Below are 26,628 nucleotides of genomic sequence, written 5' to 3'. Positions count from 1 at the left end.
GTATGTCCACGGCCATGTGCATGTGAACCCACCTGGCAGTCCTGGCCACTCAGCAGACACCCCAATGCCATGCTTCTCTCCAGCTGCCCAAGGCGCCAGGCCTCACGCAGGCACTCAACCCACACAGCCCCTGATGCAAGATCTGCTGCTTGCAGATGAGGAAACAAAACAAGGGTGGAAACATCCCGTGTGACAGAGTTGGCTTAGGAGCCTCACCTGCCTAGAGGGAAGCAGGGTTCTTGGTGGCCAGCCCTGCTGGGCTGCCACCAGGCACTGAGGAGCAGGCAGATCCACAGTGTCCCTGTGGCAGCATCTCCACACAAGGGCCAGACAAGGAACAGGACACAGTCAAGTTGGAACAAACTTTTATTGTGAATGCTGGTCTGGTCAGTCCAGGGCCATGGGGCAGTGGTAACTAGAAACAGCTAGGAGGGAGGAAAGGACAGGAGAGGACTGGGGACAGGAAAGAGGCAAGGCTGAAGGACCTAGCCCACCGGGTGTCTGCCCTGGCTAGAAAAGACCCCTTGTCCCTCTTACCCTAAATGAAGGGCTACAGAACAGCTCAGTCCTGGCAGGACGGAGCCATGACACTGTCTGGTCTGGGCAGCCTTACTTCCCAATGCTTCGCAAGGGCTAAATGCTCTGTGCTGGGCCTGACAGTCCTTCTCACTGCCCCACATGCCCTCCCTGTGCCCTAACTGGGGTTCAAACCCTGGGGCTCAAGCCCTTCACTGCTGTGCTCCAGGAACTGCCCTTCTGGGTAGACACGGTGGGACGGAGGAGTTCCAGTCCTTGTCCCACTCACAGCAATGCCCCTTTCCCCAACAACAGGCGGCGCTAGAAAATGGGATCCTGAGCAGGTCCAGACCCAGCCTTGTACCAGTGTCCAAAGGCCAAAGTCCAAGCAGGAGGTGGCTCGTGGGCAAGAGACCCTCCAGACCGGGCAGACTGGCACAAGCCAGGAATAGCCGGGCCAGCCCAGGCAAGCACAGGATTGTCTCCAAGGGGAAGCCACTAGGTCTTTGGATCCACGGCAAGGGCCAGAGTTAGGGGAGAGTCCTACAGTCCAGTCGCCATTCCTTCCACACGTCACAGTTATGACTGAAGAGTTTTTGTCATTACCTGTTTGAGGGCTTAAGGGGGAAAAAGAGGGACTGAAAAGGGAAGCCACTACTTTCTCCCTGTTAAAATCCCCAGGATTGAGGATGCCCTGCTCTGGCAATGGAAGACACCAAATCCCAGAAGCCCCTGCCCTGAGGTCAGTCTGGTGGAGAGGCTGCCAGTGCCCAGAGGAGCAGTGTGCTGAGGCTGCGGTGGCTCCGTGAGCTCCTGCCATTCCCTAAAGGCTCTGAGGCTCTCACCAAGACAGACACATGGATGGAGGGACAGATGGTTAGTCAGGTAGCCAGCTCCTGAAGGCTGGTGGCCAGCCACGGAGGAGAAAAGGGGAGAGACTGACAGGGCCCTGGTGGGCCTCACTCCTGCAAAACACACACACGCACACTCACACACACTCACACACAATCACTGAGAGAGAGATATAACAAAAAGAATAAAAACTAAGGGCCAGATGTACAAAAGACGCATGAGTGAGGAAGGAGGCAGGGAGGGGCAGGAGACGGTCAGTCCTCAGGAAGCCTGGCCGCCTTCCTCAGCTTATAAATTACAACCCCTGGAAAACAGGGGTGGGCAGCAAGGAGGCTCTGGCTGGGGCCTGGGGTGGGCGGGTGGCGATCAGAGCTGCTGTGCCCAGCTGGTGAGCAGTGGCCAGAGAGTGAGAATCCCCTGGTGGTAGGAATGAGCCAGGGAAGATTCAGCAGCCGCTGGCAGGAGTCACACAGGCCCCCTGGGACTTCACCTTGTGGCGCTGGCCCCCTCGTCGCCGACCCCCACTGCCGGGCTTGGGCTGAAAGAGAGAAGAAGAATTTGAGAAGCACTGGTCCCTCAGGAGCAGGGCAGCAGAGGGGCAGCAGGCAGGCCAGGGAGCCTAGCCCCAGCCTAGCCAGGAGTTTATGAGGTGACCATGCACAGGACCTCCTGTCTGTAAAATGGAGCTATTTAGAGAAACAGTCAAACACGAGTGGACATTTACCACTGCTGAGGTGGTGACAGGTGGACAGGGACAGAAAAGAAGGAATAAGAGAGGCTCAATGAGGAACGGGGAGTGTGAAAGCATGGGGGGCACACAGACCCAAGAGAAGCCTCCTTTGCTGGTCAGAGGAGAAAGACACTAGAGAGGTGCACAAGGGTGCCCATCCTGGTGGCACACACAGCTTCTGAAGAGGCAGCCACAAGCAGGTGCCAGCACCTGCTACACAGAACATCCAAGGCCACCTCTCCTCACTCTGGCAAGAGACAAAGGAGGACCTCTAAGGCAGCATTCCTCAAACTTGCTGGACTGCTGCACACACACATCACTCACACAAATAATATTCACTCTTACAATGAACCTAAACCCTGCCCTCGGTCCACTCTATTTCATTAAAACCAAATGCTAGTCAGGACCAATTAAATTGGCTTTCTGTGGGCCAGCCATGTCTCTCAGTTTGGAAAACAACTTTGATGTTACCCACGTGCCAGGAGCTGAGGAAGTGCTCCTCTCCATGCAAGGCCTCTCCTGTGATCCCCCTCTACCCAATCAGCCACACCCTTTTCTGCCACCCTGCTCAAGGCCACAAGAGGCCTGCTCACCTGTGGCTGGAGACTGCTGGATGCGGCTGGCTGCCCCGTGGCTAGAGAGGAAGCCTCATCTCCAGGCAGGGCTGCCCCTACTGCCAGCCCACCAGATGGGCCCCCTTCTTCTCGTTTGGTCAGAGGTCCTTTTTTTGTTGACTGCATTTTAATCTGCTGGGGCTTAGAGTTCATTGGTGAGTTGTTGGTGGTCTGGAGGAGCTGTGAGAGACGTGGGAATGAGGGTGAGGCCAGAGCTGAAAGGCAGCATAGGTTTAGCAGCCTGCCCTGTGTCCCTGTCCCTGCTCCATTCTAAGGGACTTCTCATGGCTTGGCTAGCTTGGCTGGTCCCAAACAAGGCAGATGATAGAAGGACCATGCCAGGAGGTGGAGTCGACAGATCTTCCCATCCTTATTCTACTATGGACTACTATGACCTCAGGACTGTCACGTCATCTCCTGCCTCTGTGCACCCAGAAAGCTCCCAGACCAGCTGTCATTCCTGAAGAGAACTTCCTGAACCTCTTTACCACCTAGTACTCAATCAGCTCCTTGGCTGGAATCTAGCCTAGTCAGTCTGCTCTGGGCCAAGTTTTAACTTCAAGCCTCCCAAAGAGGCCAAGTGGATTCCTTATCAGCTGGAAATATTTGCAGCCTATCAGAAATTGTAAAAGCTACCACCCCAACACAGAAGCTTCCCCTGTGGCCCAAGTTCAATCTCAAAAATAGCAGGGAAGAAGCCTACTAAGTTCCAGAGAGTACTACATGTATGCTATAGTCTCTGCCAAACTCTCTCAGATAGCCCCAGAGGCAAGCAGGCCTTTAAGGAAATGGAGGGCCTGAGGAAGGCCATTTGGGAGGAAGGGCTAGTCTGTGGCTGATTCCAAGGTCTTGGATTTGTGGAGACCACTTCTTCCTCTGAATAAACAGGGGTCAAACTCTTCATCAAATGTCCATGGCCATGGATAAGGTCTGCAGAGGGCAAAAGGTGGGCTCTGAGATACACGAACAGCTCCTGCCCCAAGGGACTGCACACCCATGTACCCTGAGCTGTTCAGCACTCACTCCAACAGGACTTGCTGCCCTTGTCCCTCAGGTATAGCCCCAACCAGGCCAAGAGATACTCTGCCCACTGCTGCCCACAGGAGAACATCATGCCCCAAGGCCAGCTCCTCTTCTCCAATGTCATCACTAAAGCTTGGGATGGGAAGCCAGGCACACCTCCTATGGGAGCAACCAGGGTTCCTGTGGGGATCCTGTGGGGGCTGGGGCTGTGAATCAGCTGTAGAGCGCTCACGTAGCATGTGTGAGGCCCTGGGTTTGATCCTCAGCACCATATAAAAATAAATAAGTAAAAACCAAAGTGTTGTGTCCAAAAAAAAAAGGATCTTGTGGTGCTCACTAAGCTGGAGTGGCAGGCCAGGTCTGCCTCAGGCATACCTTGGTGATGGTGCCCACAGCCTTGGTACGGCCTTCCCGGAACACCAGCCGCTGGTCTATGTGTAGGTACTCAGGAGTCTTAATGAAACGGAAGTGGACAGTGGCCTTGTCCCCAGTGCGCAGGCAGTCCTTGTCCATGCTCAGAATGGTGGCTGTCTGCCTGATGCTCCCACAATGCACTGCCAAGGGAGGCAGGAGGTCAGGACAGGTTGGAGGCACCCTGGGGCCTCAGGCCAGGGAGGCAGTAAGTGAAGGCATGAGACACACCTGAGCTCAGCATGCAGGGTGGGGCTGAGTCAAGGGCATCGGATGCCTGGAAGCTGAGTGCACCAGGGCAGGCTAGAGGCCAGCTCCGCCTCCCTCACCCACACTCTTCTCACCTTCCCTGTGGTTAGACCACCTGCCCCCACCTAGGCCTGCAAAGCCAGGGACGCAAGCTCCTGGGATTCTAGGACTGTGAGCGCCTGGAGGGATGGGCCCTTGCTGGTGCCTCTGTGGTCCTAACACCTCAGTAACACCATTGGGCACAGCAGCAGCACTCAGCAGTCATGCACTTAGGGAGGAACATAAGGTCCTCACAGACAGGCCTGGAAGCCCCAAAGTCCCCATGGAGGGACTTCAGTGAGCCTCTGCAGGACCTGATAAGTGAGGTAGGTGGCTCAAAGGTAGGACTAAGGGAATGGCTTCTTAGGACAGGATGGAAACCTGTTAGAGCTAGAATAATGGGGCCTGGGTCAGCAGAACACCCTTTGTGGGGAGCTGGAGTGGGGCCTCCTAGGCTGGCAGAGCATCAGACACCTACCCATGGCCTGGTAGCGTGGGCTAATCGTGGTAGGGTGGTGAAGTACAAGAATCTCGGCCTCAAATTCCCAGGAGGCTTGGGGATTCAAGCGTGGGGAAACCATCACCATGCCCTTCCGGATGGATGAGCGCTTGATCTGAAAGAAAGGAAGAACCACAGATCTCAGGGATGATGGGGTCTCGGGTTCTAGTACCCAGTCTTAGAGAATCAGGAGTCTAAGTATAGATTCACCCACCCAGCCCTGCCCTTCACCACCTTCTGGGGGGACAGCACAGGGCAGGCTTACTGCCATATGGGAAGCTAAGCATCGTTCTGTCGGGTCAAGAAAGGCTCCATGCAGGAGCTGGCATTTCAGTTAGCGGCCTGGGAGGAAGGTGAGGAGAAAGGGCAAGCAAGCATTTAGGTGAAAGGAAGAGAGTGAGCATGACTTGACCACTGGAGAGAAAAGGCAAAGGGGCAATCTTTCTGGTTAATTTGATTGGTGGGAAAAGTAGGTGACCCCAGAGCTGGCACGCACTCCAAATCCCAGGAGTCAGAACACAAAAGGGGAAGAGGTTCTGGCCTAGGGACGCTCCTGTCTGACTTCATCATTAGCTTGGGGTACCTGCTCAGGCACCAGGAGGACCAAGAGGCAGGCAGATCTGGGATCAAGTCCTGGTTCTGGATTTTACTGGGTTTGTATCTTGGGCAAGTCATTGGGGTCTGAGCCTCAGTTTCTTCATCTATGAAAATAAGGTTGGTAATCCCCACCTTGCAGAGCAGACATGGGAGGTAAGCACCTGGCTTATCTGTGACACAGCCCATGGGGAGATTTTGGAACTACCCACACTCACCTTCTTCAGTGCGAAGGAGGCTGTCTGGCCCCCCCGCACCTCCTTGACAGGCATGCGCTTGCGATGAATCGACTTGACAGCAATGGAGAGGAAGTTGCCCAGGGGATCTGGGCCCAGCAACAGCGTGTCATTCAGCTTAATCAGACCCCTCAGTGTTGTCCCTGACACCACTGTCCCCACACCCTGCCAAGGAAAGACCCAGCCTAGTGAGTTCATCCCCATCACAGAACCATTCCCTGATGCCCCTGGAGGAAATGCCCACCAGCCACCCTCCTGCCCAGTCCACCTGAGGCCGCTCACCGGAACAGAGTAAGTGTCATCAATCTGGAACTCAGCAGGCTCCTCCTCCCTGTAGCTGGTGCGAGGGGACAGGAGGTTGAGGAACATCTTCAGGAGATCCAGGTTCTCACCTGTAACGTTGGAGATCTGGAATATCGGGCACATCCTAAGTGGAGGGGGAGGAGAAGGAAGAAGGGACACGGAGCTCAGGTGGCAGCTCCTGCCTTGCCGACTAATGGCCACCTCTGCCTCATCCGCCTCCAGGGGCTCAACCCTTCTACCCTCAGTCTAGTAACTCCTAGCCACTGCTGCCCCAAGGCCTTTTCTGACTCATTTTGTCTCCGAAACCTATCTCCTCCTGCCCACTGCGGCCCCATGTTGGAACCTCACACCTGCCGCTTCTTCCTCCAGCATACGTGCTTGCTTAAAATCCCTAACTCTTAACAGGGGACACAGCCAAGCACCTTCTCCCAGCACTCACAGCCCTTCATGCTCAGGCTTGTTGCCACCTCTGCAGATTCACTTCACCCAGGATCCTATATTACAGCCAGACCATAGGACCACCCCTTCTTCTAAAGCTGGCTGCTTCCTGGTCCCACAGATATGCTCACTCTGACCCTCCTTCCCGAGTTCCTGCCCTCTTATCAATTTACCAGACTCTTCACATCCTCCAGAGTTCATTTCAAATACCACTTCCTCCTTGAAACCCTTCCTGGACAGACACTCTTCAACTTCCCGAGGCTCTGAGAGAGCTTTTGGTGTCTGTCATTCATGATGACATCTGATTTCCCATCGTAGTCATCTAAATGGCTGCTATCTCCTATTCAGGGAAAATTAAGCTCCCTGAGATCATGAATTACATATTCCCCAAAGCTCCTGCAATAGTGTCTGCACAGACTAGAAAAAAACAAAATGAATGGGGTGGAGCTGGGTTCCCTGAAATGTGCCCCCTCTACTGGCCAAATGGTGACACTGAAGACAGCACCAGGCTGGAGGAAAAGGAAAAAACCCAGGCTGCTCAGGGTCCTTTATATAGACCAAGCCAGGAGACAGATGGCTCCCAAGAAGGCCCAAGGCTCTGGACTGAGTTAACCAAGTTCACTGTTACCAAGAAAGTATCTCCAACCAAGAAGCTGAACGCTTTGAGGATCACGCTCAACCATCTCTGAATCCTTAATGTCTGGATGAAGAGCCTGAGAATAAACATCTAATAAATAGGGTTTTGTTTTTTTGCCCTGTAGCACTGGGGATCAAATCCAAGGGGCCCCGTACCATTGAGCTATGTCCCCAGCCCTTTTTTTATTTTGAGACAGATTCTTACTAAGCTGTTTAAGACCCACCTACCTCAGCTTCCCGAGTAGATGGGATTAAAGACATGTGTACCACTGTGCCTGGCTCCAATAAATATTTATGGAATGAAAGGATACATTAAGGAGGAATTGCCAAAAACCAATCTGTGATTAGAGAGCTTTTGAGAAACAGTATAAAAAAGAAAGCTGGGCATGGTGGGCAGGCGTAATCCCAACTCCTCAGGATGCTGAGGCAGGAGGCTAACAAATTCAAGGCCAGCCTGGGCAACTTATTGAGAACATGTCTCAAAAGAAAATTTTTTAAAAAAGAGCTGGAACACTGGAGGCAGTGGCATATGCCTGTAATCCCAGTGGCTCAGGAAGCTGAGATAAGATTGCAAGTTCAAAACCAGCCTCAGCAAAAAGCGAGGCACTAGGCAACTCAGTGAGACCCTGTCTCTAAGTAAATTACAAAACAGGGCTGAGGATGTGGCTCAGTGGTCGAGTGCCCCTGAGTTCAGCCCCTGGTACCCCACATCAAAAGTGGAGGGCTGGAGCTGTAATTCTAGAGACTTGGGAGGCTAAGGCAGGAGGATCACAAGTTTGAGGCCAGCTGTGGCAATCTGGTAAGATCCCATCTCAAATAAAAAATAAAAGGGGTAGGATATAGCTCAGAGGTAGAGTAACACTGGGTCTAATCCCCAGTATTGCAAAAATGAATAAATATCATACACCAAGCCAGACCCAGAGCTAAAGTGTCTTACATATACATCACTTCCAACACTCACAAGAATTCTGTGGGGAAGCTAATATTGTTCTTAATGAAGTCTCAGCTGGGATTTCAACCTCATCGAGGCCAACATTTCAGAATCTGAGCCACACTGGCCATGGGAGCTATACAGCAACCTTCTGTTTCCTCCCATCTCTGAATAACAAGTGTCCATGAGACCTTATGCCTGGACAGACTGCCATTTCAGGCCTGCTGCTCCCTATGGCCCTGCAGACACACACTCCCCACCCATTACCTCTCAGAGCTGAAGTTGGAGGCAGTAACAATCACGTCATCCTTGCTCTGCACCAGCACAGGGATCTTCCGGCAGCCTGGTGACTTCAGCAGGCGCTGCAATAGCTTCAGGGTTTCTTAAAGAGTAAAATGGAACAAAATTAAGGGATATACCCATCTCTTTGGCCAGGCTTCCAGGGCAGAAAGGTCCATCATTACTGATGCAAGGAGACAGACAGACAGATGAACCAGTGTTAAGTGCCACATGCCTGAAGTTGCAAAAAGAAGGATCAAAACTTTGGGTGGGTACATTTTTACTTGTGTAGAAAGGGCACAGATGGAGTCTCTTCTAGACTGAGTCTAAAAACCTGGCAGATTTCTCCAGTCTCTTAGAAGATCCACATTCTGCAGACAAGTGATTCAGGAAACCCCAAGAAAGACAATGTTCTCCCCAGAATGTTCTGCTTCCTGGAAAAAAAAATCTCATCTGACCAAAGGATCTCCTGGTCATTCAGAATTCTGCAGAGTCCATTATTAAGAGGCTTTCTAACAAGACAGAGTCTACTTATCTTTCTAAAATTTGTAAGTGAGGAAAAGGTGCACAGAGAACTCATCCTGCAAACCTGGTTGGACACTTTGGTGGTAAAAAGCCACCAGGCCCTCTGTTCAGATTCCTCCATATATATTCAGCACTGATGGCAGAGCCCAATACCTGCTGCCAAGGTCTTATGAAAAAAGGAGCCAGATTGGGGACCTTAAGAATTTTGGGGTTGGGGATTTAGCTTAGTTGGTAGAGTGCTGGCTTCGCGTGCACAAGGCCATGGGTTCAATCCCCAGCACCACACACACACACACACACACAAAAAAAAAAAAAAAAAAAGAATTCTGCAACTGGAACCAAAAGTGACAAAGAACAGAGGAAAAATCTAGGTTGTGCTCAGATCAAGAGCTAAACAGAGGAGGAATAAGCAAAAGGTTCTGGACTGATAGAAATTCAGGTTAAGGTCTGAGCACAATATAAGGAAACAGATTCTGGGCTGAAGTCCTGGTAGCAGAGGTACAGTTGGTGACAGTCTCCAACAGAGAGGCTACCACCAGCTGGAGGAGACTTCACTTACCTTGTAGGATGTTGGCAGGACACATGTCAATCTTGGTGACTACCACAAAGACGGGTACATTGAGTGCCAATGCCAAGCCCAGATGCTCCTTGGTCATTCCCACAATGCCAGCATTGCTGCCCACCTGCCCCAACGCAGAAAGAAACTATCAGGACAAGGGAGGCAGAAGATGCCCTGGGTGGGCACGGGGGCTCAAAGAAGGCTATCAGTGAAAGCTGGGCTGGGCACAGATCTCTTCAACCCTGTTTCAGCACTGTGGGCAACCCAAACCTGAGACTTGTAAACACTTAAACAGAAAACTCTTGGAGGCTGGGGAAACAACTATCTAGAGTCCTCAAATTGGATCTGGCTTAACATCTCCAGCCCTCTTTTTCCCCCATCTGCAAAATAAAGAGGATAAACAACCTCCACTTTGGTAGATCACTTGAGCTTTAGATGCCTTAACATACAAAGGGTCCAGCACACAGCCGCTTGCGCAACGACAGCTATTTCTATTCCTTCCAGTAACAATAAAACATTTTCCAAAATCACCATAAAAACTGGTTAGTTTAAATAAATTAGGCCATGTACAAAAGAAAGAAGAAACTTTTATCTTCTTTTTTAAAAATTTTTTTTAGTTGTAGTTGGACATGATACTTTTATTTTATTTATTTATTTATTTATATGTGGTTCTGAGGACTGAACCCAGGGCCTGGCACACGCTAGGCAAGTGCTCTACAGCTGAGCCACAACCCCAGCCTAATCCCCAAGATATGTTCCTAAGCAGGTAGATGAAAACAATGTGTATACAGTATCCCACCATAAAAAGAGGTGAGCAGGATGGGGATGTCTCAGTGGTACAGCACTTGCCTTGCAGATGCAAGGCCCTGGGCTTCATCCCCAGCATTGCAAAAGAAAAAGAGGCATTGCAGGCAGAGAGGCACATGTTACTCAAGAGGTTAAGGCGGGAAGATCTCAAGTTTGAAGCTAGCCTGGGCAACTTAGAGAGACCTGTCTCTAAAACTAAAAAGGGCTGGGGATATAGCTCGGTGGTAGAACACCTGCCTAACATACACCAGGCCCTGGGTTTGATCCCCAGTACTGAGAAAAAATAGAGGTAAAGGAGTTGGATCCATATTTGAAAAAAGCGGCTGTAAGGTAAGCCATTTGGGGAACATGTGAGGTAATATAAATACAAACAAGATTGGAGGCAACTGTGGGCAACCCAAACCTGAGACTTGTAAACACTTAAACAGAAAACTCTTGGAGTCTGGGGAAACAACTGTCTAGAGTCCTCAAATTGGATCTGGCTTAACATCTCCAGCCCTCTGTTTTTCTTGGTTACAGTTACAGTAGATTACCCATACTTTTATAAGCTATATGCTCAAGTATTTGGGGTAAAGAGTCACTGTCTTCAAGATACTTTCAAATGATTAAGTTCAAAAAAGGAAAAAAAAAATTACATGTACCCATATGTATCTATCACATTAATTATTATTGAATCTAAATGGTGGGTTTATAATATTCATTATACTGCTCTTTCAACTTTGCTCAATGTTTCAAATTAGAGGGAGAGAATATATACATATTTGCTGATATAAATATAAAGTGTCTCTGGCAAGTTCACAAAAGAACTAGAAACACTGGTTGCTTCTGGTAGGAAAGTGGAAAGAGGAGGAAGAGACTCCTCCCATCCTCTCACAGCCTCACACATACTGGGCAAGCACTCTGCCACTGAGCTGCACCTCCAACCTGGAGACTTGTCACCATAAGCATTTTGGTGCCCTTAACTTTTGTACCACATAAACGTATTACTCACTGAAACAAAATTAGGAGAGCAGCTGCCATGATGTGTCTGCTTGGTGCTTTGCACACTCCCAGGTGTTCTCTCTACCAGGCCCTGGTAAAATACCCCTGCTTGAGGGGATGTCGCCACCCACTGCTGCACGGGGCCTGACTGTTCCTTTCCCCTTTATCAGGACACTTCCAAGTCTTCTTCCTGATTGTCCCATCCCCTTTGCAATCCAACTCAGACTTTGTTCTTCTCAAGCTGGATTAGGAAGTATTCTATCACTCTATTATTGATATATTTTAAGTGTTTTTCTTTCCCCTTAGAAACCATTGCCATTGAACTGTTATGAAGTATTTCACTGTTCTCTATAGAAGTTTTAATATTTGAAACACGGCCTAAAAGCCAGACATGAACATTCCATCTGGGGTGAAAATAACTCCATCCACTGTCTTTCTGTAGCTTAGTTAGAAAAGCTTATTTTTATTTTATGAAGAATTAAAAGAGGAAGTTGAAGTCTCCAAACAAAGAAATGATGAGGGCTGGGGATATAGCTCAGGGGTGGAATGTTTGCCTCACCTCTGCAAAGCCCTGCATTTAATCCTTAGCACCACAAAAGAGGAGGAAATGGTAAGGAGAAGGAAATGCTAATTATCTGATTTCATGGGTACACATTTTACACATGTATTGAAATACCATACTACGTCGGGCATGTTGGCGTACGCCTATAATCCCAGCAGCTCAGGAGGCTGAGACAGGGGAATCACAAGTTCAAAGCCAGCCTCAGCAACAGCGAGGTACTAAGCAACTCAGTGAGTCCCTGTCTCTAAATAAAAATAGGGCTGGGGATGTGGCTCAGTGGTCAAGTATCCCTGAGTTCAATCCCTGATACCTGGCCCCCTATAAAAAGAAACACCACACTACTATACCTCCATAAATTTGTACAATTATTACATGGTCATCAAAAATTTTAAAAAGAGGGGCTAGGGGGCTGGGGATGTGGCTTAAGCAGTAGCGCGCTCGCCTGGCATGCGTGCGGCCCGGGTTCGATCCTCAGCACCACATACAAACAAAGATGTTGTGTCCACCGAAAACTAAATATTAAAATTCTCTCTCTCTCTCTCTCTCAAAAAACAAAACAAAAAACAAAAAAGGGGCTAGGGTTGTGGCTCAGTGGTAAAGCGCTTGCCTAGCATGTGTGAGGCACTGGGTTCGATTCTCAGCACCACATATAAATAAATAAAGGTCCATCAACAACTAATAGAATTTTTTTTGAGAGAGAGAGAGAGAGAGAGAGAGAGAGAGAGAGAATTTTTTAATATTTATTTTTTAGTTTTCGGTGGACACAACATCTTTACTTTTATGTGGTGCTGAGGATCAAACCCAGCACCCTCTGCATGCCAGGCGAGCATGCTACGCTTGAGCCACATCCCCAGCCCCTAATAGAATATATATGTTGTTTTTTAAAAAGCTATTTTTTAAAAATTTTTAAACAAAAACAAAAATGTGGGTTTTTTTGTGGTGCTAGACATCAAACCCAGGGTCTTGCACTTACCTCTGAGTAACATCCCAGTCCTAGTAATTTTTTTTTTTTTTTTTTTTGTGTGTGTGTGTGTGTGAGGGTAGGCATTGAACCTAGGGGTGCTCTATACCCCAAGCCCTTTCTATTTTTTGAGTCAAGGTCTTGCTAAGTGGCCCCGCTGGCCTTGAGAATTTGCAATCCTCCCTCAAACTCCTGTGTAGCTGGGATTACAGGCATTCACCACCAGGCCTGGCTCCAGTGCTTATTCTAAACTGGTTTTTATACACGCCTTAATAGCAGCTGCCTCAAATATGCTCTATGGATCTTCCACTGGGATCTCTTCCTCTAGCAGCTTTTCTTACCCAGTCAAGAGAGTTGGTGATGATCCTTTGCAATGTTCAAAGAAATGAGAGCTGAAATCACGTTGAGATCCCAAGAACCTCAGGCACAGAGCCGACTAGTGTTCACACAACATGCTCCACCTCTCTACTCCTCTCCAGTTTGTGGAGTTGGCCTGAGAACCTGTGTTTGTGGGGCAACTTGAACAAGCTTGCCAGGAGCAGATGCTTGTGTTTACCACACTTATTAACACACACAGCTGAGGAACTGGGAATGGGGAAGGACTCTGGAAGGACTTGCCAAAGGGAATCTTGCTTGCTTGTGTGCTCACACGCATTCCTCCCACTCCCTCTGTGAAGACCAAAGCTGGGCACAGGTTGCAGTCCTCAGCACCTCCACCCCATCCAGGGAGGAAGCTCACGGGACATACACACAGCACGGTAAAGAGATCCAACTCAGGGTCCTCTGCTCCCTCTCCTTTTCAGTGAATCTACATAATGAGTTGCTCAAAAATCAATCATGCCATACTAAGCTCTCTGGGAGCCCAGGATAGCCTGTCACTGGGCGGCGAGCACAGTGTCAGGCACACACTCCTCCCTTTTAGGCCCTCCCGGCTGCTGCTCTGCCTCCTCATGTGAGGCACTCCCCTCTACCCTGCCTAAGCCTCCCCTCTCTGAGGGAGCCACCCAGAACACCTACTCAAAGTATCCCATGCTCTGAAGAAAACATTACTGAAGGCAATCAAGAAAGCTCAGGAGACCCCTATGCCTCTCTAAAAAATAAGAGACATCAAATGATACCATTTCTTAACTAAGAAGACCCCTCCTGATCTAACATAGAGGAGATCAAGGTCCACCCCTTGAAAAGACTATAGAGCTTGCCAAACTTACCAACCTTACCCAGCATCAGAGCCCCAAATCAACAGGCCTTCTAAACTCTTGCACATGACCCCCAGCACCCCAGAAGCCCCTCCTGAGCACATCACACTTACCATGAGCATGCAGAAGTCAGGCAAGTGGCCAGTCATGCCAAACACAGTGGTCTTCAGGTACTTCTCATGGCCAGCCAAGTCAATGAACGTGATCACCTTAGTGGATTTCTCACAGATCTTTGTCCACTCCAGGCTGCCACCGTGGCTGTCAGGCTTGTTCACCACATTGCCTTCACTGTCAAAACCCAGAATGTCATTGCCCACACTGCTGGTGCGACCAGATTCAATCTCATGTTTGTGGCGGAAAAGCTTCTGGCGGGCAAAGCCACGGCCATTGTCCAGTTCCCCATGTGTCAGGACCCCCAGGAGTGTGCTTTTGCCGGCATCCACGTTGCCCACGACTGCTACCCTGTGTACACAAACCCACACAGCATGCGATAATCAGTGAAGAGAAAACTCAGAGCCCAGAAACTTGATCCCTGAGCCCAGACTTGCCCCATGCCCCTAGGGGTCAGAGCTTTTCCTGTTCCTGGATAGGCATGAGCTATATTCAGGGAGTAGAAAGTTGTTCAGAAGGTCCTGGGCTCCCTTAACAGCTATTTCCCCAAACTTCTACCACTGGGAAGCGCCCCAAAGCTACCAGAGGCACAAAATGCTCTCCCTGCAACTTGGGTTTCTAGCATCTCTGACAGAGCAGCTACAGGAGGCATGGCTGGGCCCCGCCCACTCTCCCCACATGGAAATATTTAGGGATGGGAAGTACAGAAATCAGGTAGAGCTCTCATGACACTGGGCATTCTTTCCTTGCCTCAGGAAAGGACAGGAGGGAATGGGCAGAGCCAACACATCAAGTGTCACAGGCTCCATCACTGTTCTATGCAAAGTCCTAGCCCCCAAGGTCTTGCAAGGTGGACCTCTGCACTGTATTGAGGCCTCCTCACCTGACCTCCAGGAAGTCATTGTCTCCTACTCGTTTTCGGACCAGATAATCACGCACACGGCCACCAGCTTCCTGACGCTCCCGCAGGAGGATGACATCAGCTTCTATCTGTTCTGCCATGCTCTTCACGGTAGCGTAGGAGGCCTCCATGTCAGCTTCACTCAGCCCATACTCAGACCCATCTGGAGACAAGAGTCCAGACATCAGCAGGAGAGGGAGTCCTGACCAAGCAGCCTGCTAACCAGCTAGCCAGTCTAGCACACCTAACAAAGGCCCCGCCAAGCACTGGGAGGACACGTACCCTACCCCAGAGAAAACTCAGGCACACAAAGAGTTAAGGTGTGACAGTGCCCAGGGCTCTCCCACCAAGCAGAGCAGTAGGTAACTCATTCAAGACAATCACTGAGACTCTCCTAGGATTTATGCCAAGCCCCCTGCTGGGTGCTGGGAATACATGTGCCCTTAGTGAGCTCACAGGCCTGCAGGAGAAACAGACAGGAAATTAATTAATGGTGATATACTTCAGTGCTGTGCAGAAGAGCTGGACAGAGAGAAGTCAAGCCCAGCCTAGGAAGCAGAGGGCAGCTCTGCAGGTGCCAACCCCAAGCTGGGTCTCCAAGGCTGGGAAATGAGCCCACACAGAAAAGAGGAAGGATGTTCTGCCAGAGGAGCAAAGCATGGAGCATGGTATGTCATGGCACGCTCAGGGACCAGGAAGTTGCTACACGTTAGGGAACAGGACAGGGACACAGGATGGCAGAACACATGAGAGGAAGAAGCTGATACAGCAGACGTCCACAAACTTTTGTACCAGATCACAGGGAACCTGGGGGTCAGGCAGGGGAGTAACATGATCAAATCAAGGTAGGTTAGAAGATCTCCTGGGCAGCAAGTGAGGGTCCAGAAAGGGGAGCATAGTAAGGAAGAAATTCTAACAATCAAGGCAAGTGATGAGGACAGGAAGATGGGGAAACGGGAGAGATTTAGGGATCGTTGTAGATATAGATTTTTAACTGAGCAAAATGTGTGGCAAACAGCTGGAACAGACAGAGGAGGGGGAGGAGGGGAGGCAGATAGCAGGGATAGGCCAATCAACCACTTGTCACTGAGCACCTATGTGACAACAGCTGTAGTTGGTTTTAATTCCCACCATCACTGCCTCAGTTGGTCAGGAGGGAGGGCAGAGCCAACACATCAAGTGTTGCATGGCTGAGAACCCTTTAGTAGGGCAGCTTCTCTTTCACCACTGAAAAAAATTCTTGCTGCACCAAGCATGCTCCTGTCTCCTTCCCTCCTCCACCCTGTGCCCTTGTCCCCTACAAACTAGCTTCTGACCCCTAAACTAAGAAAAGGAAAATCACCCGTTTCCCTTACCCTTGTCCATCTCCTGAGTTATCATCTCCCATTCTTCCTTTGACCACCAAACAGCTGAAAATAGTAGTCAACCCTTGCTGACTGTCCCCACTTCCTCTGAATCAACCCTTCCTGAAGAACTGCAGTTTTCAAATGTCTTCAATGGCTTTCCAGCTCTTCAATACCCCATGCCCTTCTCTTGACACCTAGAGCACTCACTGCCTGTCCTTCTGGAAGGATGTCCCTCTCTCCCTGCCTGCCAATCCCCTGACCTCTTTTGATGTCCCCCCTACCCTTTCTCCCCTGCTTCCGTCCCCTGAATGTCAGTCTTTTCTCATTCTATGGCTTCAGTCATCACTTTAAAACACTCATTTCTAGCACTGCTGCTTCCCTGAGCTCCATACTGCATTTCCAATGGTCTGGAAGATAACTCCTAGAAGTCTGAAGTCCAAACTCAAGCTCCAGCTACCCTCCTCTTTTATTTATTTATTTGCAGGACTGAGGCTTCAACCCAGGATGGCCTACCACTGAACTACATGCACAACTCTTTCATTTTGAGGACAGGGTCTCACTAAATTGCCCAGGTTGGCATCAAACTTGCAATCTTCTTGCATCAGTCTCCCAAGAATCACAGGCATATGCCACTCACTATGCCTGGCAAATATCATATTTTATTATTTATTTATTTAATATTTTTAGTTTTAGATGGACATAATATCTTTATTTTAATGTGGTGCTGAGAATTGAACCAGGTGTCTCATACATGCTAGGCCAGTGCTCTATTACTGGCTACAACCCCAGCCCAAATATCACACTTTAAAAAATAACAATAAAATAATCAGCATTCATAAAGCTTGGGGTCTTCACTATAGACCCAGGAAGTAAGTATTTTTGCTCCTTTTTTTTTCTTTTTTTTTGCTACTGAGATTGAACCCAAGAATGTTTTAACCAGTAAACTACACTGCCAGTCCTTTTTATTTTTTTTTTATTTTTTTATTTTTTTTTAATATTTATTTTTTAGTTTTCGGCGGACACAACATCTTTGTTTGTTATGTGGTGCTGAGAATCGAACCCCGGCCGCACGCATGCCAGGCGAGCGCGCTACCGCTTGAGCCACATCCCCAGCCCAAGTCCTTTTTAAATTTTTGTAAATTTTGAGACATGATCTCACTAAGTTGCTAAGTGGCTGAGGCTGTCCTTGAACTTGTGATCCTCCTGCCTCAGCCTCCCGAGTTGCTGGGATTACAGGCTGTAACATCACCCCCCCACCCCATCCCCCACCCCAGCTTTCCCTGTTCTTTCTTTCTTTTTTTTTTTTTTCCCCTGTTCTAATGATGAAAATACCATCCTTCTAGTCAGCCAAGTTTAACACTCATCAGTCCAGGCCAGTTGATCCAAGTTCTTTATCTTGGCTTTCATCCTCTGCTTACCCTTTGGCCAATCCACTGCCACCAGCCTGATTCCAGCCCTTATTTTACCCAAATCACCACAATAGACTCCAACTTATCTTAGCAAATGGGACTCTATTCCTTCCTTCCATCCTGCATAGACCCACACATTTAAGCTAAATAAACCACAGCTCTGAGATTGTCACTTCCAGATTAAAATCTCTGGCTTTCCAGACCCAGCAGCATTTCATCCTAATTCCCTAAGAGCCTCCCCAACTTATTTTATACCCCCTCCTCTTCTACCCTGCAAGCTCTGTCCCAGTGCAAGTAGCCCAGTCACCAGTTCTCATGGGTTCCCGTGTGTCCAGCTCTATGTCTTTGCTCGTGGATTTTCTTTCCCAGAGAGTTAAATCAGTACACCTCCTTCTGCAAGATTTGAACCAGTCTGCTCAGAGGCCCCACAAACAGCTGTCTTCTCTATAGCATTTGCAGTGTACTACCCTGTGCAGTGCTGTCTTAAGACACACCTTCCCCTCCCCATGCATCTTAAGGATGGGGATCACATCTCAACCATTCTCTGATGCCCCACAAGCGGTATTCATTTTACATTTTACAAACATTTGTCAAGTCTTCAAATGTCTGTAAAATGTAAAACGAATAAACCAAGAGAGCACAGCTGTGACAAAGAATTTCTAAATGCATGGGCAAGTGAGCCCAGAATCCCTTCTGGGTTAGAGAAGGGCTTAGAGCAAGTGTTACTAAGGGGAGGCTGCTGAACTCTGCCATTCTCACTGGACTCCAATTCTATCCAGCTTTCCCTGCCTCCATATAATTAATAGTAGTGCTTTCAGGTCCTGCTTTATACCAGGAACCACCACCAATGTCACCTTGTCCATCAGGGCTTTCAGTAGGTCACATTACTCTTCTCCAGCATGCATCACATTCCCCACCCTGAAGTGGAGACAAAGGCCAAGGAGAAAAGCCACAGAGGACCAATTACTAAAGGCCACTTACTCAGCCATGCCCGACCCTAATCAGATTTCTGTCCTGCCAGCTTATTGACCTTTCCTGTAAGTATTCTTCTGCTCAATGTGCTGCAGTGCTTTCCAGACTTTTGGGAGAGTAACCTCTTCGGCATGGCATTAAAGAATCCTCAGGACTGGGCCCTGCCTACCTGTGTGGCCTCCCCTCCTGACCTCACACCATCGACTCCGACCTCACTGGATTATTTCTGGTCCACTGAACAGTGGTCTCTGGTGCCTCCAGGCCTCAGGGCATGTGGTACCTTTGCCCACTTGTCACTCTTCCCTTTACCTGGACAATTCCTGCTCATTCTCAAGGGGCAGCTCCTCTGTGTGGCCTTTCTAGACTGCCCACGAACACCTACAACACGTCTATATCCCTTGTACTCTCAGTACAGCACAAGGCTCTTTTGTCAGACTTAGTATCTGATAAGCAAATAAGTTTTTTTGTTTGTTTCTTACAATGCCAATCGAACCTAGGGCCTTGCACAAGCTAGAAGAGTTCTCTACCACTGAGCTACAAACCCTGCTCCACAAAGTTGTTTTTGAAAGAAATCTCATAGTCAATCAATAGCATAGGGGCGGGGGATGTGGCTCAAGCGGTAGCGCGCTTGCCTGGCATGCGTGCGGCCCGGGTTCGATCCTCAGCACCACATACAAACAAAGATGTTGTGTCCGCCGAAAACTAATAAATAAATAAATAAATAAATAATTGCCTTTAGGGCAAGCTTAAAAAAAAAAAAAATCAATAGCATAGGATCTTGAAAATATTACTACTGTAACTACTAATAATTATTCTCACTTAATCCTCACTATTTCACCATGTGATAGGTTTTATTATTATTCATATTTTAAGAGAAGGAAAATTATTATTCATATTTTAAGAGAACCCAAACTCGATTAGAAATTTTTTCTTTCTTTTTTTTTTTTTTTTGGCGGGTATATACTGGATTGAACCCTGGGGAATCTCTACCACTGAGCCACATCTCCAGCCCTATTTTGTATTTTATTTAGAGACAGGGTCTCACTGAGTTACTTAGCAGCTCGTCATTGGTAATGCTAGCTTTGAACTCATGATTCTCCTGTCTCAGCCTCCCAAGCCATTGGGATTACAGGTGTATGCCACCCCACCTAGCCCTTTTTAAATTTTGACACAAGGTCTTGCTAAATTGCCAAGGCTGGCCTTGAACTTGCAATCCTGTGCCTTGGCCTCCTGAGTGATTAGGATTACAGGTGTCACCCAAGCCCAGCTTCATTAGAATTTTTTAATGTCTAATCTATCCATATAAAATTTCTTGGAGGTTGGGTAGGGAAGGTGTCATTACCCCCACTTAACAGAGGAAGGATGTGATAAACAGGTGAAGCACCTAGAACACCCAAGAAGAGATGATGAAGCTGACCGACGCCTGGAGGCCATTCATCTGGCTTAGTCCTCTGATGTTCAACTTGTTTAACTAGTTCTAACTCCTTCTGCCTCTAAAGAATTCCAGCAGGAAGGAGTCACTATGAATCTAATAGCATCCAACTGATCGATGCAAGGATGATGCTCAGGCTGATGATTGACATCTTCTCACACTTTGCCATGGGAGGGTTACTTAGTTGTGAACTGTCAAGGCCTGGTGAAATTCAGAGTCCACATTAAAGGACAAGAGGAAAGAGGGGGTCTTAAGAATCTAGGTCTTCGAAGACCAATCCCAATACTTGTCAAATTGACCTTTGTGTGGTTTCTGAAATTCCATAAGCATGAAGTGATCTTTGAGTAGTGCATCTGACAAGCTTTCAAAAGGCTATCAATGATTTCTTAGTCACCAAGTTAAATGGCCTTTTCTGAACCTGGCATGATCAGCTGCCTACATAGAATTAGACAACGCTGCCCAACTCCCTCCATCTCTTGATATGCATCCTGTTGGTTGCCTATCTTTCTGACCATGCCTCCTTGGTGATAAGACCCACAACTGGGGAGGTGGCAGTAAAAAATGGAAAGGAAAGAAAAGATAGGAGAGACGTTTCAAAATAAGGCACTGCGGTATTTGAAGATCAAATTTTTCTTTTAGTCACTCTTGTAGCATTTCAGAACACTGCTTTATACCAAAGGTATTTTGTGTACATACCATCTTTGCTCCTTGGGGCAGGAACAAGATTTTTGGTTTTTTTCCTCTGCAGTTCTGGGGATCAAGCCCAGGTACTTGCACAAGCTAAGCAAGCACTCTAGCACTGAGCTACATCCCCAACCCAGGGAACAGATTTTAAGTATCCAAAAGAGTTTTGTAACAGTATCAAGCCTTAGAAGATATTTGATAGATATGTCAAATAGTTAAAGAATGATTTTGAGATCTCAATCTGAAACTCAGACTATAAAAAAATTATCACCTGCCTTTACAAAGCCTACATTGAGTCAAGGGAACTGTTCCCTTAATAATGTATCTAGGCCCATTCTGGACATCCTGCAGATAACAGAGACAAGTGCTGGTACAGGTTGAATTCAAAATCCTCAACAACAGCAGCTATCATTTCAGGAAAGATGTCATAGTGAAGATGAAGGTAAGTAGGCCTTGTATTGAGGGTATAAACTGGGAGTGACCAGGAAAATAAAAACCCACAATACAATCTGGAATTCTGTAATGGGGGCTGACTTCCTCTAGAACAGAGACCTCGTTTCAATGAATAAGCAGGTTGAAGGACAATAACCAGAATGAATTAAGTAAGACAAGCTTACTGTCTGACAGGATCTAGTGGGGAGAGAAGGGACCTCTGTTATTATAGCTATCGAAATGAATGGTCAATGATCTAGGCCAAGGCAGGGAATATTGGGCATTTCCTCACTGACATCAAGAAGAATCACAGAGGTTCTCAGCTTAGCAAGAAATGGATAGCAATGGGATCCACAAACAGGGTTTGGAGGGGGAAGATCTGATGCTGCCCCGGACAGGCTTAATTCTAGACCTAACCATGACTTGCTCCACTACCTTAGACCAGAAGTTTCCTTGCTTTGTGTTTCATTTTCTCTTATGCAAGTGGGAGTACTGAGGTACAAAGGAAGCATCTGTAGAACGCTTGGAAAGGGAATCTTTAGAGCCAAGTACGATGTGACCACTAAAGTGGGAATTGCCCTCCTAACAGTTTTGCAGCTACTAAAGCATCAATGCAACCAAGACACATGAGCAGTTAACAAAGAGGGAAAATGTGCTCTAAATAATTGTTGAAAAATAAATGAAAGGAAAACTGCTCACCTGATCCCTGCCCAATGACATATATGGTCTCTCCGCATCCCTCGTCCATCCTCTCCCACATCTGCCGAAGTAGGCTGTCATACTGCTCTGATGTAGGGCTCACTAGAACCAGCTAGAAGAGAAACCAACAGCCTTAGGACCACACTTGCTAGAGAGCACCACAGCCAAAGCCAATCGACAAACAGCCTAACCAAAGACCCTGACTGAACCCCACAGTATCCTAATAGAAAATAGCTACACACTCCCCACATGCCCTGTCTCCTTGGATAGCATTATATGACCCAGATGATGTACTACAATGACTCTGAGCCACAGCTTGGAACCATCAGAAACTGTACAGAGGGCATGGCACCTGTCTCTTTCTGCTCCCCAGGAGTGGCAGGACCCAACCAACTGAGAGTTGGGTCCCTTAATAATGTATCCAGGCCCATCCTGGATACAATGCTCTACACCTAGATGCCAGCCTCCTACCTGCAGTTTGCATCTGGAAATCAAGGATAGAGATCTCATACTGCCCTCCACCCAGAGGCCAATGACTCCCAAAATGGCAAAATAATTCTGTCCACCTTGTCGTATCTTAGATATCTTGATTATTTGGGAAACAACAGTGAAAATTGCTTACAATACTCATTTTCATCAACAGAACACCCCCACCACTAAGGTGAGTATCAGCACCACCACTGTGCAAATTTCTGTCAGTAACATTAAAGTATCAACTCTTATTTGGGGAGGCCATTCATCAATAGACATGTCAGACTTCATTCTGAAACCATTCCTATGTGACCTTGGACAAAGAATTTAACCTCCTGAATCTCAGTTTTTTTCAATCTCTAAAATAGAAATAATACTACCTTGTATCTTAAGACCACTGTAAAGACCAAATATAATAACATGTAAAGCATCTAGTTCACAGCTCAATAAATGGTCATAACAAAGTTTTCTCTACTTGGTCATTTCTAAAAAAAAAAACAAAAAACTTGCAGGAAACTCAGCCACCACTGTTCACTAATTGTTTCTCCCTTTGTAAACTCTTAGAGCCTCAAATCTTCATAGTCAATTGTAGTAATGAAACAGATGTCTAGTGTCATCTTTTCAGGACTCAAATCTATTCAACCCAACCCTTTTCTCCTCCACATTGTGTTTTTTTCTTTTCAATATCATCAATATTTACATACATATAGCTTTTCAACTTCAAAATCATGAGACTTTCCCCAGCTACTTCAGAAATGAAGTGACACTTCCCTAACCATGAACTTTAAATAAGCTGGTCAGGAAATAAGGTAATATCTTCTTGGCAACTTCCTACTGTGTTTTCAGGTTTCTTCAGCACCTCGACTGTCTAATGACACCCAACTTGTCCAGTTTTGAGTCAGGTGCCTATCTTACAACTTCCTGAGTTGACTCATCAGAGGTTGTAATTGTAACCTGAATGGTACCTGGGTCACACTGCCCGATACATTCTCTCTATCTCTCCCAGAGCTTGGCCACCCTCATTATGGCATTAGAGATACCATAGGGGACTACTGTAACAAACAAAAACTAGCTGGTTTCCAAGTGCTCAACTGAGACTAGAAGAAGAAGGAGCAGTTGAAAAATTGCTTCTTTGGGCTGAAGGGAAAGTTTTCTCTAGTTTAGGGCCAAGTTTCAAGCACTTTTGCCACTGTAAGCTATGCCAAAGTCACAAACATTTTCAAGGATTGATAAAAATCTCTACTGTAACTATCCTACAACTGGTAGGAAGTGTGTTGGTGTTCTATCTTCCATCAGCTGCTATTTAAGCTGCACAGGGAATTATGGGACACAGTCACTGAGTCTCTAGTATGGATCCAACACTATACTAGACATCTTAACATACACTTTAAATTTGTGCAATGTATCTGTACTTTCTTAAGATGAGGTAGCCACAACATGGAGAGGTTAAGAAACTCTCCCAAGGTCACAGAGCCTTTCCAATGGCAGAGCAGGAAAGGGAAGCCAGCCCCGTTTGATTCCCAAGTTGGCATTCTTTTAGCGATGCTAAGCACCTTAGAAACAACAGTCACATCTAACACTTTATTTTCCACAATGCTAAGCAGATGGTGAGCCCTTAATTCCTGCCTATCTTCTCAACAACTCAGAAAACACTATTTAAAACGCCCTCCATTATTCCACTCATACAAGATGAGGATCCACTCCCAGATGGCGAGATTCTGGGTCAAGCCCATCTTTCCATTTTGTTTTGAGTGGACTCGAAAGTGGACATTCCTCTCCCTGCCTGAGCGGCTACTTTCAGTTTCCTCTACCGAGACCAGGAAAGGAGCGAGACCAGGAAGGGAGCGGGGGCCACCCCTGCCTCCCCCCGGGCTACCTGTCTGCGCACCCGCCCCCTGCCCGAGCCACCTGGACCCTCAGCGTCCCGGACGTTCCGGGGACGGGGCCACCCTGGGTTCGGGGTCCCCTCACAGGTGCGAGAAGAGGGGTTGGCGGCGCCGCGCGGGGACCCGCGTCGCGCAGAGCGCTTCAGGCGTCGGGGCTTCGGGGCACCGCGTTCCACGTGGCGGAGCCGGGGGCTGCCATCTCGGCGGGAGCCCCAAGCGCGGGAGGCCAGGTCCGCGCAGCCGGGGAACCGAGGTGGCTTCCAGGGACCGGGAATGGCCCCGGCCCGCGCACGTCCCAGGGACCGGCAGGTGGCGGGCTCCGGCCCCTCCCCGCGTCCCTGCCGCCCCGCGACTGGACGGCCGGCTGCCCGTCGTCGCCTCGGAGACGGCTCGGCCCTCCACGGTCCCCTCAGCGCCCGCCGCCGCCGCCCGGGCCTACCTTGCTGGTGAGGTCCAGCTCCGGCTCACCGTTGAGCGCCTCGCCGTCCTCGCTGCAGTCCGACTCGAAGCCGCCGTGGAGGCGGGCGGCGGCCGCCGCGGCCCTGGCCGCCCCCGGGGAGCTGGGCTCGGGGGCAAACATAGAGGCCGGCACCGGCGAGTCCATCGGGGAGCGACTCCGCTCCGCCGCCATCTTTAATAACTTAGGCTAATTCGCAGCCGGCTGCCCTCCCTCCCCGGCTTATTTGACTAATCTATGCGTGGCCCCGCCCCCACCTCATCGGAATAATTTATGCGAAGCCTCTCCCGCGGCGCAGAGAGTGACACGTATCTCTAGCTAAGACACAATCGACCAGGCCTCGCAGCCACCAATCGCTACAGCCCTTTCAAGTACCTAATGAATAATTAATGAGACCAAAACCCCAACAACAAATGTCTGGGACGTCAGGCGCCCGGGAGGGAACAGCACGGTGTCCACACTACCTGCCTGGAGCCTTCCCGCCAACAGAAGCAGTACAGGGTATGACTGATTCGGCAGCCAACCAATGAGGAGAGAAATTCAAAGAGCATTTCCCGCGCACCGCCCCTTCACTCCTGCTTTCCAGAGGCGGGGCTCAGCTCCCAAATCTTACTGCAAAACAGTCGCAGCAAAGAGCTTTCCAGTGATAGACAGGGACCAGACCCAATCCAGTCCTCCGTAGGTCCCGCGCTCCGGCTGCCTCTCACAGATAGTAAACTGCAAAACGAGCCTCCCACTCTATCCAGTAACTGAGGCGGTCGCTGGAACGCGGATTCTGACGTGCTGGCAAGCTCCAGGCAATTTAATAGTAGAATCGATGCTGTATATCCCAAGAGTTGTAATACTGTAGTAGCCGGAGTAAGGCAATTAATTCAACGCTGACCTTGCTGGGCACCGCGGCGTTCGCTTATCATTTCAGCGATTCGGGAGACTGAAGCAAGTTCGAGGCCAGCCTCAGCAATTTAGCGGGACCCTGTCTCAAAACAAAGATGGGGAAAAAAAAAAAAAGTCCTGGGATTTGGCTCAGCGGTTGAGCGCCTGTAGGTTCAATTCCTAGTACCACCCAAAGGGCGGGGTGTGGGGGGTGGTGGGAGGACACGCAGACCTTCAGGAAAATTCTGCATTCACTGCCTCTGCGTAGAGAGCAGTTTACACGAACAAAAAGGCAAGCAGAAAAATATAAGCCAAAACACCTGCCACATTTCATTTCTGGTGAACAGTTATGTCAAGATCTAAGGTCTGTTAAAGCAAATTGCAAGTTCGAGGCCAGCCTTGGCAATTAATTTAAGGAGCCCCTGTCTCATTTAAAAATAAATAAATAAATAAAGGACTGGGGATGCAATTTAGTGACAGAGCGTCCCTGGGTTCAATCCCCAGTACCACTGAAATAAATAAATAAATAAAACGCTGACCTTAGGGAGAATTTTCCATTCATTGCCTCTGCTGAGAGGGCAACTATACAAACAAAAACAAAGGCCAGTAGCGAAAAGATAAGCCAAAAAGCATGCACGCGTACACACACACACACACACACACACTCTCTCTCTCTCTCTCTCTCTCTCTCTCTTCTAGTGAACAGCTATGCCAAGATCTAGGGTCTGTTAAGGTAGTTTCCTTCAGATTTTTTTCCCCTACTGTCGTCAGCTGTGGAAAGCCCCAATCCAAAATGTCATCCAAAATGCACCAATTTTAATGTCTTAAGTTTTTGTTTCAAACATCAGAAAAACCTTAGAATTTTACTGGTAGGTGAAAAGAAGGATTAACCCAAGATCTAATGCTGGCTGGCCTTGGCCACTCATCCTAAGCAGTAGGTGAGAAAGTGCTGGGAGCCACAGCCAATTAATATGATGCATGGCATTTTTGATTGAAAGGTGATGCCAGCTAGCC

At 48.4% G+C, this 26,628-nt stretch overlaps 1 protein-coding gene across 3 annotated transcripts; it reads right to left on the bottom strand.

Annotated features, from left to right (window-relative positions):
• Positions 1–348: 348 nt before the first annotated feature.
• On the bottom strand, positions 349–24,925 carry Gtpbp1 (GTP binding protein 1). 3 transcript variants are annotated; one of them, XM_076855171.2, is made up of 13 exons: positions 24,724–24,925; positions 21,928–22,039; positions 14,936–15,116; positions 14,055–14,403; positions 9,435–9,558; positions 8,339–8,453; positions 6,046–6,190; positions 5,746–5,928; positions 4,913–5,048; positions 4,111–4,289; positions 2,692–2,892; positions 1,859–1,906; positions 349–1,133 (listed from the first exon to the last, which is right to left on the bottom strand). In XM_076855171.2, the coding sequence occupies exons 1-13, from the start codon at positions 24,913–24,915 to the stop codon at positions 1,119–1,121; spliced, it is 1,980 nt and encodes a 659-aa protein (XP_076711286.1). In that variant the 5' UTR covers positions 24,916–24,925; the 3' UTR covers positions 349–1,118. The 3 variants fall into 3 exon arrangements, with proteins under 3 accessions (XP_076711286.1, XP_076711284.1, XP_076711287.1); XM_076855169.2 differs by having other exon boundaries at positions 349–1,906; XM_076855172.2 differs by lacking the exons at positions 349–1,133; positions 1,859–1,906; positions 2,692–2,892 and adding an exon at positions 2,902–3,642.
• Between the last annotated feature and the right edge of the window lie 1,703 nt (positions 24,926–26,628).

The sequence above is a fragment of the Callospermophilus lateralis genome, chromosome 4 (assembly GCF_048772815.1).
Source record: "Callospermophilus lateralis isolate mCalLat2 chromosome 4, mCalLat2.hap1, whole genome shotgun sequence".
Taxonomy (NCBI): Eukaryota; Metazoa; Chordata; class Mammalia; order Rodentia; family Sciuridae; genus Callospermophilus; species Callospermophilus lateralis.
Note: the sequence above shows the minus strand (reverse complement) of the source record. Positions and strands in the feature narration are given on the sequence as shown.

Excerpts from the sequence above, each read along its gene's own strand:
- Gtpbp1 (XM_076855169.2), bottom strand. The coding sequence starts at position 24,915 with ATGGCGGCGGAGCGGAGTCGCTCCCCGATGGACTCGCCGGTGCCGGCC. Across the intron at positions 22,040-24,723 it reads AGCTGGACCTCACCAGCAAG|CTGGTTCTAGTGAGCCCTAC; the intron begins GTAGGCCCGGGC and ends TTTCTCTTCTAG. Across the intron at positions 9,559-14,054 it reads CTGACTTCTGCATGCTCATG|GTGGGCAGCAATGCTGGCAT; the intron begins GTAAGTGTGATG and ends GCGTTGGGGCAG.